At 35.8% G+C, this 13,639-nt stretch overlaps 1 protein-coding gene across 1 annotated transcript; it reads left to right on the forward strand.

The window, feature by feature from the left end:
• The first annotated feature begins 11,561 nt into the window (after nt 1–11,561).
• Nucleotides 11,562–13,602, forward strand: LOC129726420 (PAT complex subunit CCDC47). Its single transcript, XM_055683074.1, has 4 exons — nt 11,562–11,840; nt 11,898–12,774; nt 12,838–13,182; nt 13,237–13,602. The coding sequence occupies exons 2-4, from the start codon at nt 11,905–11,907 to the stop codon at nt 13,471–13,473; spliced, it is 1,452 nt and encodes a 483-aa protein (XP_055539049.1). The 5' UTR covers nt 11,562–11,840; nt 11,898–11,904; the 3' UTR covers nt 13,474–13,602.
• The last annotated feature ends 37 nt before the right edge of the window (nt 13,603–13,639 follow it).

Genomic DNA, 13,639 nt, shown 5'->3' on the forward strand with positions numbered 1-13,639 from the left:
TTTCAAAAAGTTTGCTCATAGAAGAGAGTAAACTAATTGGACGATAACTTGATGCTTCAGCTGGATTTTTTCAGGTTTTAAAATTGGAGTTTTCCAGTTTGTTTTTTTTTAATTGTTTGTTCTTCTATATTTTGAATAACTGTGCTTATGCGATATGGCTCAGATTAGTGCACTTGCAAGGTATAATGATTAGCTCATCACTGGCATATTATTTAATATGTGTTCACACTTTGTATCTATCTATATAACGCCACAAGCATTTTGCAATTAGCAATAAAATTATGATGTCGCTAAGTGCTCAATTTTTGCAGCTATTTTGTATTGGTTCTCGGTACCGTATCTCCAAAACAACTTTGAGTTAGGCTTTAGAATTTTTACATATTGTTCTCTGACACTAAACCCAACGATTGCAGTAAAAAACAATCGAGTTTATTTTTGAAGCCCTGATTAGGATTTGAAGTTCTTCATCACAATTTTTTTTAGTAGTTTCAATTTTCTCAGTCACATTCTAGGTATTACCAATCAACTTCGCAAAAAATTGTACGCCTTGGACAATTGCTAAGAATTGTTTCAGTTATGCGGAATATTTTCATAGCGGTGGTGGCGCTGATATGCCTTTTCCTTTGAACTCAATTGACAGTATTCGAGCACCGTGCTGCCAAAATCAGCAGAAAAGCTAAAAGTTTATCATTTGCGGAATATGTCCAGCAGGTGTCGCACAACTTAGTACGAACCAAAATTTTCTTTGAATTTTTATGCGTTGGTACGTCTGTTTGTCTGTGGTAGTAAGTCGCCATACAAAATGTGATAGCGGCAGTCTCTCAGTCACAAAAATAACTTCCACAAGGCAGTGTGTGTGGTTGATCGAGACGTGCTTGAAACAGGACACAATAGTAGAGGGTGATCGATATTATTCTTAGGGGAGAAATACTCAGTGGTTTATTTGGCCATAACACTATGCCGGAAACATTGGAGATTGCGGGTTCGAGTCCCGTCTGAATGAGACGGTCTATGTCTATGTCACACCTTCTGTCCTTGTTCATTTTTCGTATTTTCGAAAAATTACATACATGGCCTACTTTATTAAAACTTGAAATGCAAGTCATGAGACAAAAAATGTAATTAGTTCGTGAAACGGTTTGTTTTATTGATGTATTCGACAAATTTGTAGATAATAATTTTGTCCTTCTGGAAAAATATACAAATGGCTGTTTGAGAAACAAAAATGTTAAAATTTAACAGTAATTTATTTGTTCAGCAAACCACCACATTGATAAAAAATTCAAGAACATGTGTGAAGCGAAAATTGATTCAATCAAATCATTCGAATGTTTCAATATCAAACCCCCCCTAAACCTAAACACAATGGATGTGTTGCGGCTGCATTTGCAGCAATTTGACAGTTAGCCCATACATTTTCTTTCAAATTAACGTCAACGCAACGCAAACGTATCGTATGTTTGGCCCTTCAGTCCGGACAAATTTGTGACATTTCTAAGTCCAATTGAAATCAAATCTTTTAAGTTTTATTCAAGTTTTAAGTTTTATTCAAGTTTTAAGTTTATAGCTATGTTAAAATTCTATGTGAAAAAGGTATTGATGATTACAAACATTTTTAGAGCTAAAACTGTTTGTTTGATCAGTGTGACGTCTTCGGCAAAGTTGTAGATAATAATTTTGTCCCTCTGGAAAAATATACAAATGGCTGTTTGAGTATGGAGAAGTGAAAAACAAAAATGTTAAAATTTACTAGGAAAAAATAAAAAAATAAGTCAGAACGTTTGGCTTGATTGATATAACGTTTTTAGCAAAGTTGCAAGCAGTCAGAGCCGTAGCTACTCCGTTTTGCGTGGGGGCAGAGAATTTTCACTTAATCAAACTTTTTTTTTGAAGAGAAAGCAGTTTAAAACAGTCATGTGCTCGACATAAAAGTACCTTCACGCGTCCACCGGGTTGCGGGTACACACAAATTAAAATTCTTATAACTTCTGCAGTTTTCCTCCTATTTCGATAGTTTTAGCACGAACAGATTCGAAGCTCATCTATTTTAAAATAAGTGTTAGTGGTCCCGTAAGAATTTTCTTATTCCCGAAAATCCAGTTTTTTGGGTACATATTCCGTTAAAAAAAACAAACTGTTGATGTGCGTATCGCTGAAAGAATGAAATGACCTCATTAAAAGAAAAAAAATCTGCAAATTTTAATGAGTTTGCAAACTCAAATGAGCAGGTTTACATAGTGTGATTAAATTTCAAGTTGTAGATAATAATTTTGTCCCTCTGGAAAAATATACAAATGGCTGTTTGAGTATGGAGAAGTGAAAAACAAAAATGTTAAAATTTACTAGGAAAAAATAAAAAAAAAAGTCAGAACGTTTGGCTTGATTGATATAACGTTTTTAGCAAAGTTGCAAGCAGTCAGAGCCGTAGCTACTCCGTTTTGCGTGGGGGCAGAGAATTTTCACTTAATCAAACTTTTTTTTGAAGAGAAAGCAGTTTAAAACAGTAATGTGCTCGACATAAAAGTACCTTCACGCGTCCAACGGGTTGCGGGTACACACAAATTAAAATTCTTATAACTTCTGCAGTTTTCCTCCTATTTCGATAGTTTTAGCACGAACAGATTCGAAGCTCATCTATTTTAAAATAAGTGTTAGTGGTCCCGTAAGAATTTTCTTATTCCCGAAAATCCAGTTTTTGGGTACATATTCCGTTAAAAAAAAAACAAACTGTGGATGTGCGTATCGCTGAAAGAGTGAAATGACCTCATTGAAAGAAAAAAAATCTGCAAATTTTAATGAGTTTGCAAACTCAAATGAGCAGGTTTACATAGTGTGATTAAATTTCAAGGGACCAACTTTTTACACAGGTTCAGCCATTTTTACTCTAACTGAATAACATTTATTTTGTATTCATATCGAGCTCGTATTCAAATACCCACCTCCATTGACGAGTAATGGAAGATATACAGGGTACCAATGAGATGTTTGAAAAAAAAATGACATTCGAATATCGTTCAGCAATAGGGTTCAAAAGATTCGTCTCCTCGAAAAAGTCCGCATGCAAAATTTCAGCTCAATCGGACATTAGGAACACGTACCTCAAAGCGGTCAATGCACAATGGTCGGAAAATTAAGATTTACGGTCAAAATTATTTTGTTGTTGTCAAATTGTTAGTTTTCTACTGTAGATGATTTTGTCATATAAGAAAGTATTGTAGTGACAAGGGGCTGTTCCTAAACCACGTGAATTGGGGCATATCTAATTTTTTTTTTCGAAACAATAAAAAAACTCGTCAGTGTATACAAACAAATAATTAATGTTTTCGCCTAGAACAGTCATCGGGCGCGGACGCGTTTACTTTTCGCTCCGCAATTAATTTGTATATGTTTTTTTACACCTTGACAACGTCGCGTGTTTTTGCTGACCATCCGTGTCGTAACTCTTCCGCGTAGTGTATTAACGTAATTAACGACCGCTTTCTTTGGAAGTGCGAGTTTTGCAGCAAAACTTAATATGTTGCATGTATCGGCGTACAACGACACCGCGAACTTTTCATCACCTCCTATATGGCGCCATTGTGTACAGAATGTCAAGAAATTCTCCGGAAGGCAACTGACGTACGGAAGCTGCTTCATCAACAGGAGCAGATTGTGGATGCAGTTCATCGACAAACAGACGCCAACCATCGCATTGCCGCGGATATGAAAAAATTCTGCTTAGTCTCAGAATTGTTCGACAGTATTGAGCACCTACTCAATGACGTCAAAGAAACTTTGTCAGCGATAAATTAAAACAATCAAAACATGTGCAGTGCGGTCGGACAGCACATAAAATCCTGTGACAATAAATTGCACACAAATATTTTGACGAACGGCGCTCAAGCCTGACTAGCAATTTTATAAGTTCAATCACAGAGGCTGAGTCATTAAAACCTCACACAAAAAATGACTCAAAACTAACTGCAATACTCGAGGAGGTGAAATTTGTCTCAGGGACTGTCTCTAATCTTCAGGTGACCAACATATGCGGTGCAAAACCTCAACAAAATCTTCAGGAAGAGTTAGCTGAAAAATCCTTCTACTCGAGAGCGGACCATCATCAACTTTTGGAAAGGAGAAACTGTACCCGTATCGATTTGAAAAAAGTACAAGACAGAACACTACTTCATAGTCAGAACCGGTAAATGCTGCTCCGCTGCTAGATCCTATTGCGTCCACCGATTGTCAGACTAACGGAGCAATCCGCTGCTGGTGACAAACGCTATCTGAAAGCACGGCTGCGTGATCACAAAATTATGGATACGGTACTTTCCTTGCTTTCCTGCATGATCAGCCAACAACGGTATGCATTCGAGGAATCACCAAAATTAGTGCATCGGTGATGCTGGCAGCTGTAGGACTACCAAGTGACTTAAACCTGCTACGTGAAATTTTCCTGGACGTACATGAAGAACTAGGAATATCACGCGATGACGCCTTGGCAGACCTGCGGTCTCATCGGAAATCATTATCCAGTGAACGGACACACCACCGCCTACAACAACTAAGAGAGAGCGCCGACAAATTTTACAAGCCGAGTTTCCGGAAATAACGACCCCTTTCGATGAGAAAGAAGAAGACTTACAGGTAACACTCACCAACGCTCAAACATGGTCAACCACCATATCCCCGAAAATTTCTTCACCAACGCAAAATGCGACTGAAATTTTGGTTATCTCCTAAGCTTACATCTCCTTTGTTCTGGCTGTTCAATATGCCGTTAAAAACTGGAGTCTTCCCAAATATATGGAAAAGCTTATTTTTGGTGCCTATTTTCAAACCTGGGCGGAAATCTGGCATACGTAATTATCGTGGAATCGCTATTATCTCTTGCATTCCTAAACTCTTTGAGGCAATTGTCAATGAAAAAAATGTTTGCTCAAGTCAAAAATCGAATAACAGACAAACAACACGGCTTTTTCAATAGCCGCTTTACGTCTACAAATTTACTTGCATTCGTAGATTACTCATTGAATGCAATGGATAATGGGAACCATGTAAAAGCTCTCTATACAGACTTTAGCAAAGCATTTGATCGTATTGGCATACCAATGCTACTTTTTAAACTGCAAAAAATTGGAATTGAGTCTGGTCTCCTGAAGTGGCTTGAATCATATTTAACAAACAGGCAACAAATAATAAAATTCAATGGAAAGAAGTCAAATCCCATTCGAGTTACTTCAGGTGTTCCTCAAGGCTCCCACTTAGGACCACTTTTTTTTATTTCGTACGTAAACGACATTTCCTTCATCCTCAAAAATATTGAAGCTTTAATATATGCCGACGACATGAAGCTGTTTTTGGAAATAAAAAATCAAGAAGACATCAATGTATTTCAGAATGAAATTCACACATTTCACATCTGGTGTAAGAAAAGCCTACTGGAATTAAATTTAAAAAAAAATGCTATGTAATATCCTTTAGCAGAAAATTAACATCGTTCAACATTGTAATTGCATTAGGAAATCAGAGTGCAGAAAAATGTGAAAAGGTAGAGATTTAGGAATAACCCTGGATTCAACACTTAATTTCATCGACCACTATAATACTAACATACACAAGGCAAACAACATGTTAAGGTTTATCAAACGCTTCTGCTACAATTTTCAAGACCCGTACACTATCAAAACTTTGTATATTACCTATGTGAGGTCAATACTGGAATATTGTAACATTGTGTGGTCTCCTCGTTCTGGCGTACATGAAGAAAGAATAGAAACAGTACAAAAGCAATTACTACTATATGCTCTTCGTAAGCTAGGTTGGACCTCACATCGTCTTCCGTCATATGAAGCTCGCTACATGTTGATTGACATTCAAACATTAAAAGAACGGCGAGAGCGATGGCTTTATTTGTAACCGATATCGTTTCGCAGCACGTACTACTTTCTAAATTGAACTTTTATGTACCCATTCGACAACTTCGACACCGTAGCTTATTTGCTCTTAACCATCGTCGTACGGAATACGCTAAAAATGGACCTATAAATAGTATGATGAATTCTTATAATCAACACTGCGAAGCCATTGACTTTACGATGTCCCGGTATAAACTGAAACAAGTCAAGTCCTTGAGGCTGAGGACACAAAATTAATTTGTTTTATTTTTATGTATAGTTAAGAAACTAATGTAAACAGTCTACATATGATTGACTATGATATGAATATGATATATATATATATATATATATATATATATATATATATATATATATATATATATAAATATATATATATATATATATATATATATATATATATATATATATATATATATATATATATATATATATATGTATATATATATATATATATATATATAGATATATATATATATATATATATATATATATATATATATATATATATATATATATATATATATATATATATATATATATATATATATATATATATATATATATATATATATATATATATATATATATATATATATTTTACGTATTCTCAATGTGCTCTGGACTAAATTGGTGTAATATACAAAGAATTTCGTTGATAAATCACCCAAAAACTCAAAATATACAGGAAAAATTAAAGCCTTTAAATCATCTTTTTCTGCAAAAACGCAAATTTTCCGCAAATTTTTAATATTGTTTCTTGGAGGGCATAAACAGGGCTTTCAGGCACACTATTAGGAGCTGTGCTTACACGTGCTTACATTTGATGTCCTTAAAGATCAAAATTAGGAAAATTCCGAATATTTTCTATGTGGTCTGCGGCACACTCTGCAGGGTTAAAATCAAATACTCTGCCGGTTATAGGAAGCTAATATAATAAGCTCTTAATTATGTGCAAACATACCATAACATCTTTAGTATAATTTTATATATTCCAAAATGTTCAGAAAAACTGTTTTCCTTCTTTTTTGAAAGAGTTAACTTTGGAGGCGTTATTTAAGATGAACCGTCTAATATATCAAGATTTCATTGATAAATTATGAAAATATAGATTAAAAACTATAAAATCAAGTGCTCAAATTTTTCTAAATATTAAATTCGCATTTTGGTAATTCTGGCCACTCCTTTATATGGAGACCGTCTTATATGCAATGTTTGCAATGAGAAAAACATACAAAAATACAAGTGACAACATACAAAAAATTCTTGAGAAACAAATCATCGTGTCTAATTCAATCTATTTATCACTTATACACTGGAGACAGCATTCCTTTGGATGTTAACTTCACTATGGATTAATGTTGCTTCGAAGAGATTGTGTTTTGGTACGAGTAAGAAAGATGTTTATTCAACTTCGTATGATCTATGTATGTTAAAAACACAGAAAATATTCTGAAATTCGCACAAAAACTAATCGGGGCACTTACCAGTTTTGAACAGAGATGAGTATCTTGTAATTTTAACTATTGAAACCCACAATGAAACAAGGATTTTTGTTTTCAGAACAGATTGTGTGTTTACACAAAATTTCAGAATGCTACAGATAGAGAGATTTCGACAGCTCTCGCTGCAAAACTTTGTGTAATGTCGTAGTGTATTTTTTGTATGCATTTTTCTTGCGAAAAGAACGGTCTTGCAAAATAAATGCTACGTCGATTTTAATCTTTTAAAATTTTAATTTTAATGTAATATTTGAAATCACCAAGAATCATCGTGGTATATCACGGTGAAAGCACGACGTGGAGTAACCGAATTCCACTTACAAACAACCAACATTTGAAAGAATCGTTGCGATCGCTTGAGTGCAATCGTTTACGATTCTTTCGTGAAACACTCGCATCATGTTGCTCGCTCCGCCTAAAGCAGGCAATACTGAAACAAAATCAACATAGAAAGCTACCATATATTTCTTTGCTCTAAGCTGTTTCTTGCAAGCGTGAGAATGTGTAACTTTTAGTAGCGATGGTTTGCTGGGATTGAAAGCTTATGAATAGCACGTTCAGGAATGATACCCGAATGATTGTTATGCGATACGATTTTTTCCATCTTTGGCGACACCTACTGGACATATACCGCAAAAGAAAAACTTTTAGCTTTTCTGCTGATTTTTTCAGCACGGTGCTCGAATACTGTCAACTGAGTTCAAAGGAAAAGGCACATCAACGCCACCACCGCTGCGGCAGAAATATTACGCATAACTGAAACTCATTCGAAATTACCGTTATTTTGATCCACGGATAAATCTCGTGGTACGTCTGTTTATCTGTGGTTAAATTGAGAAGGCAATTAAGTATTATTCTTGAAGAAAGCAAAAGAAAGCGGCGAGTTACTCGTCTGTCCAATGTCCATTTTTGATATTGCAGAAGGTGAGTCGGCTGGATTTTGGACGAGTAGCTCGTCTGTCACCAGCAAAGTTCCATTCGCGCTCCCTAATATAACATTTTGCTCGCCTGGCCAGTGAGTGAGTTACTCGCCTTATCTCTTTTAATAAAGGCTTTAAATATATGAACAAATTAAGGGTTATCGATATAGTCCGGGACGAAAAGATCGTAGCATACTGTTACTTGTTGTGGCAAACTTTTAGCTTACTGCATATGGTGTGAATATAAAGGAATTATTTACGATTTGAAACGTATAACATGGATTTACAAAAACGCATCATATGTAAAACAAAAACTAACTGTACCGACTTCGGGTTGATGCCTATCAAAATCGTAAATTCGTCAATTTGGTTTTCTAGAAAGTAGCCTGTAGTAATTCGCTAAACACCTAGAATGCTTTTTTTTATGAAATAGCAGGTTTGTTTTAAAGGTCCACTTTATTTACAAAGATGAATCCAACATTATCAATAATAGAATCATCAATAAACTGTAAAAACTTTAAATAATATAGCGATTATGTCATTTTTGTATATATGTACTATGTTACAAGATGCTCCACTTCAAATCAAACCTCAGCTTTGTATAGTCAACTTAATTTTTTCAAGATCCTCGTCAATCTGACGTTGAATGCTATCTCGTGCTTCCTGCAATTCGGTTTGCGTAGCCAGCAATTTCTTTTTTAAATTTTCAATATCAATTTTCATGCTATGAAATTGTTCATGATCCTCCAGGTAGGTTTGAAACACCTTCCACCAATCCTCAATGTCTGGTTCCTCCGTGCTGGTATCTAAAGAACGAACTTTTTCTGTTGGTTGGCGTTCTACGCAAAATGTTTCTAGATCTTCCATTATTTGCTCCACTGATGGTGGTGCTGGTTGTGGAGAAAACTGGTTTGTTTTTTTGAACATGATTCTAGTAATATAAAGTATACACAATATATCAAAAATAAATACGATTATTATTTTACTAGATCACAACATACCCGATGAAATTAAATTGTACTTTGAAAACGTTGCTTTTAAATACCGAGCCAAATGACTAAAATTTCTTCGACTAAGGACGATGATTTGATGGTGGTGCGTTTGATGAAAATGACAATTTGTCAAGAAACAAACACGTTCAACAAATTGTCGTGTTTGTCAAGTAAAAATGGCTTTATACACGCTTATTCATTTTTACTTCAAACCGATTATAATAAAGTCACATACAATAAGACATACTCAAACAGAGATTTTTTTCAGAAGGTGGTATCACATACATAAGACATACGTAACACTGGCGTTTTTTCCTGGTACACGTTGCCCCATAGTACTCCGTACCTCGCCCTGTCAAACTGCTCGATAAATAATGAACACAATGAATTTTCTTTTTCTCGACCTTATCGAGCCCAAAAGAAAATCCCATAAGAAACTGTCAAAAAGTTATTTACAAAATCAATGCAGCATTTTTCGAGTAGAAACGAGACAAATACAGGGCTGCGCAGGTACACTGCCTTCAAAAACAACTCAAACAGAGGTTTTTTTTACAGAGGTTGGTACTTTCGAGTGGTTCATTTTGTACCAACTTTTTTGGAAGATTTCTTCCTGAGTGTTACGTATGTCTTATGTATGTGGTGGTACCATTCGAGTACAGTTGAAATTTCGCTCGTTGGGCTATGTTTAGTTGGGCGCCCGACCTTTGGGTTATAGCCCAACTAAAGCGAAGTCAAACATCATTTCTGACAACGTTGATTTTCATTTGAGTGGTTTGTGAATGCATTTTTAAGGTTTGTCAATCAATTAAAACGATATTATTAAACTTTTCTGCGTACCCAGTAGTAACCATTCGCCCTGACGGAATTAAATCATCTTCTTCACACACATTGAACTGCCCGTATGCGAATTTTGGGGAAAATTACCAAAATGCTTGCTATCACATTCACCCTTGAAAAAATTCCTATCCTCTGCACTCATAGAGTAAACAAATTGAAGATGACAGCACCGTCAGAGCGAATAACAACAAGAAACACTCGGTGTGCTCTTTGATCGATTTGCAACTTTGACAGCTCAGCCCAACGACTGAAAGTTTTCCATTATTTCTGTACCGTTTATCCCAAAACTACTTTCTCTGCTGTCACAGTTTGCTTCACTTTGTTTTGGGGCACAATTAATAAACTAAATATCACTTAGAATATCAAATACCATGTAAACACCTTAAGAAATTGCTCAAAACTGTCTGATATGCTATCAATAATTGCAGTCAACATTTGGTCGGTTTGCCCGAATCAACATAAGATAAGGGTAAACTGACCATTTTTCGGGTGCCAGTGCCAGTGATGTTGGTAACGCGTCAAATTTATGGTAGCTGACAGCGGTGCCATCCACGTGGTAAAAACCTGTAAAAACCAGGGGAGATTTACTGCTGTCAAAATTCATATATGTGTGCGTTATCGCAGATCAACTCTGGTCCATGAAGTTTGTTGGTCCATGACGTTTAAAAGATTTCGTGTGTGGCGAGGAAACTTAATGATTTTCAGCTAATCGCAGGCTGCTGCCACCAAATTTCACTACGCAACGCAGTATGAATAAAAGTTTTCCGCGATTTCTAGAGTTTTGTTATAAAAGAACGTTACAATCACATACATAAGACATACGTAACACTGGCGTTTTTTCCTGGTACACGTTGCCCCATAGTACTCCGTACCTCGCCCTGTCAAACTGCTCGATAAATAATGAACATAATGAATTTTCTTTTTCTCGACCTTATCGAGCCCCAAAGAAAAACCCATAAGAAACTGTCAAAAAGTTATTTACAAAATCAATGCAGCATTTTTCGAGTAGAAACGAGACAAATGCAGGGCTGCGCAGGTACACTGCCTTCAAAAACAACTCAAACAGAGGTTTTTTTTACAGAGGTTGGTAATTTCGAGTAGTTCATTTTGTACCAACTTTTTTGGAAGATTTCTTCCTGAGTGTTACGTATGTCTTATGTATGTGTTACAATTCTACTAAATTTTACTTCAATCAAAACGACAAAAACCAAAACAACCGGACGCCTTGTTGCCAAATATGCTGGTCACGGTTATACGATATTTGACAGATAGATTCCCCCTGGTAAAAACTAAGTGACTGGAACAAAAAAAATCGCCAAAAGTTCTACATCACACAATCGATCAAAAAATCGTAACATCGACTCGAAAGTATCGATTTTTTTTATTCCGATACATCATTACTCAATACTACATTCACAATTGAGCTCTTTTCGCCAAGTGTGCACAACGTAGACTTAAAAAATAAAATGTCATCGAATCTCAGTTGAGTTGAAGAAATTAATTAGGTGAAAATCATTTCTGTAGTAATTCACGTATAATAAAATACCAAACAATCAAAATACATAAACGGCATTTTGTCTAAGTTTAGTTTTTATTTAGTAGTTTTAAACACAAATTTATAAAATTAAGCCAAAAAAGGGAATAAGTACAATATTGCAATTATACTAGTGGCCCAGGTGATGCAAATTTCAGGTAAGAAACCATGCTGCAACTGCTTTGAATATTGTTTACTATATTTGTTTGTTACAGCTCAGCTATGCGGTTACAATTTTATTTAATGGCAACGGCATATCTATGTCTAATGTCAGAGGTTCAAGTATATGCCGATAACTTTGAGGATAATGATTTTGCAGAATTCGAAGATTTCGATGACGATGAGTTTATTGCTGGCAATGTAGCAAGTCCGCAACAGCCAGAGGTAATCGATGTTAATACCGCGAAGTCAAATGGGAATATACGGAAGAATGAAGGTGGCATTAATGATTTTGCTGAAATCGACAATACGGATGAAGATGAAGCTGTTGTGGAGGACGAAGAAAATGAGTTTGAGCATTTTCAAGACGAAGAAGAATTTGAGGGTTTCCCTGGAACGAACAATGAAGCCGATGATGTAAAGCGGGGAGATACGAAAAAGACGGAGCCCAAATTAACAATGGCCAAAGTTCCTATGCATTTTCGAACACACTGGGACTCATACTGGATGGAAATGTTAATGCTGGCAGGCCTTATGGCCTATTTCGCTAACTATCTGTACGGAAATAAAAAGAATTCATCTATTGCAAGCTTGTGGCTTTCCACACACAAAAGTCTTCTTGAGGAGAATTTTGTTCTTGTGGGAGACGATGGTAAAAAGGAAACCGAAGGATCCACCTTAAGCTTTATAAAAGAAAGCGAGAGCGTGTATACGCTTTGGTGCAGTGGCCGAACCTGCTGCGAAGGAATGTTGGTTGAATTGAAAATGATAAAACGGCAAGATCTGGTTTCACTAATAACTGGAATAATGAAACCAATTAACGACCAGTTGCATATAAAAGTGGAAATGTCTCCAGACTCAATGGACAATTTTGTGTTTTGTGTTGCAACTAAGAAGCAAGCTACTAAAATGGGCAAAGAAATGAATGATTTGGTATTTTTTTTATCGACAATACTTACTGCATCTATACTAAATGTGGTTAATCTAATTTTTCAGAGCAAATTTTGCACTCTAGTCAACAAAACTGATGAAAAGTACAACATTTCTGGTTACTCATTATTATCAGAGATTGCAGAGGCGTCATCTAGCCTATTGGATAGTAGACTGATAGCAGCACTAAATAAGTATTCACACCTTATAGAGTATATTTACGCTTCGGATCAATATAGTGGTCCAGTTCAGCAAGAGGACCCCAACACTCTTAAACAACCTGAGGTCAAACGCATTTTACATTGTGGGTTCAATATGCCTCCTAAGATAGGAATGGAAGAATTGAAGCCTTTGCTGGTGTTAGTACTGTATTTGATGGAACGTATTAGGCGTTTCCGTTTGTCAAAAGAAGTAGATTTATAGAACTGTAGCTTGTGCAGAAACATTAAAGTTTAATATTTTTAGGGTAAAGCAAAGTCTGATAAAAATCGGGCTCGTGTAGAAGAGGAATTCATGAAGAATACTCATGCTGCTCGTGCTGAAGCAGCTGCTCAACGACGAGAGGAGAAGCGCAAGGCAGAAAAAGAGAAAATTTTAGCTAACGATGACCCGGAAAAACAACGTCGATGGGAAGAGAAGGAACGGAAGCGTCTCGAGAAGAAACGTCCTAAGATGAAGCAACTTTCAATTAAAGCCTTGTAAAACATTAAATAGTTGTCGATAAAAATAACAGTTATCGTGTGACGACCAATTTAATAAAAATGTGACATCCAATAGTAGCAGTTGTAGTTCTGATGATGCGTTTGTTAATAAAGCGGATCACCAATACCATTCGAGATTTATTAGAAACCATGGTATCCGAAACCCG

This window comes from Wyeomyia smithii, chromosome 3 (genome assembly GCF_029784165.1).
Source record: "Wyeomyia smithii strain HCP4-BCI-WySm-NY-G18 chromosome 3, ASM2978416v1, whole genome shotgun sequence".
Classification (NCBI taxonomy): Eukaryota; Metazoa; Arthropoda; class Insecta; order Diptera; family Culicidae; genus Wyeomyia; species Wyeomyia smithii.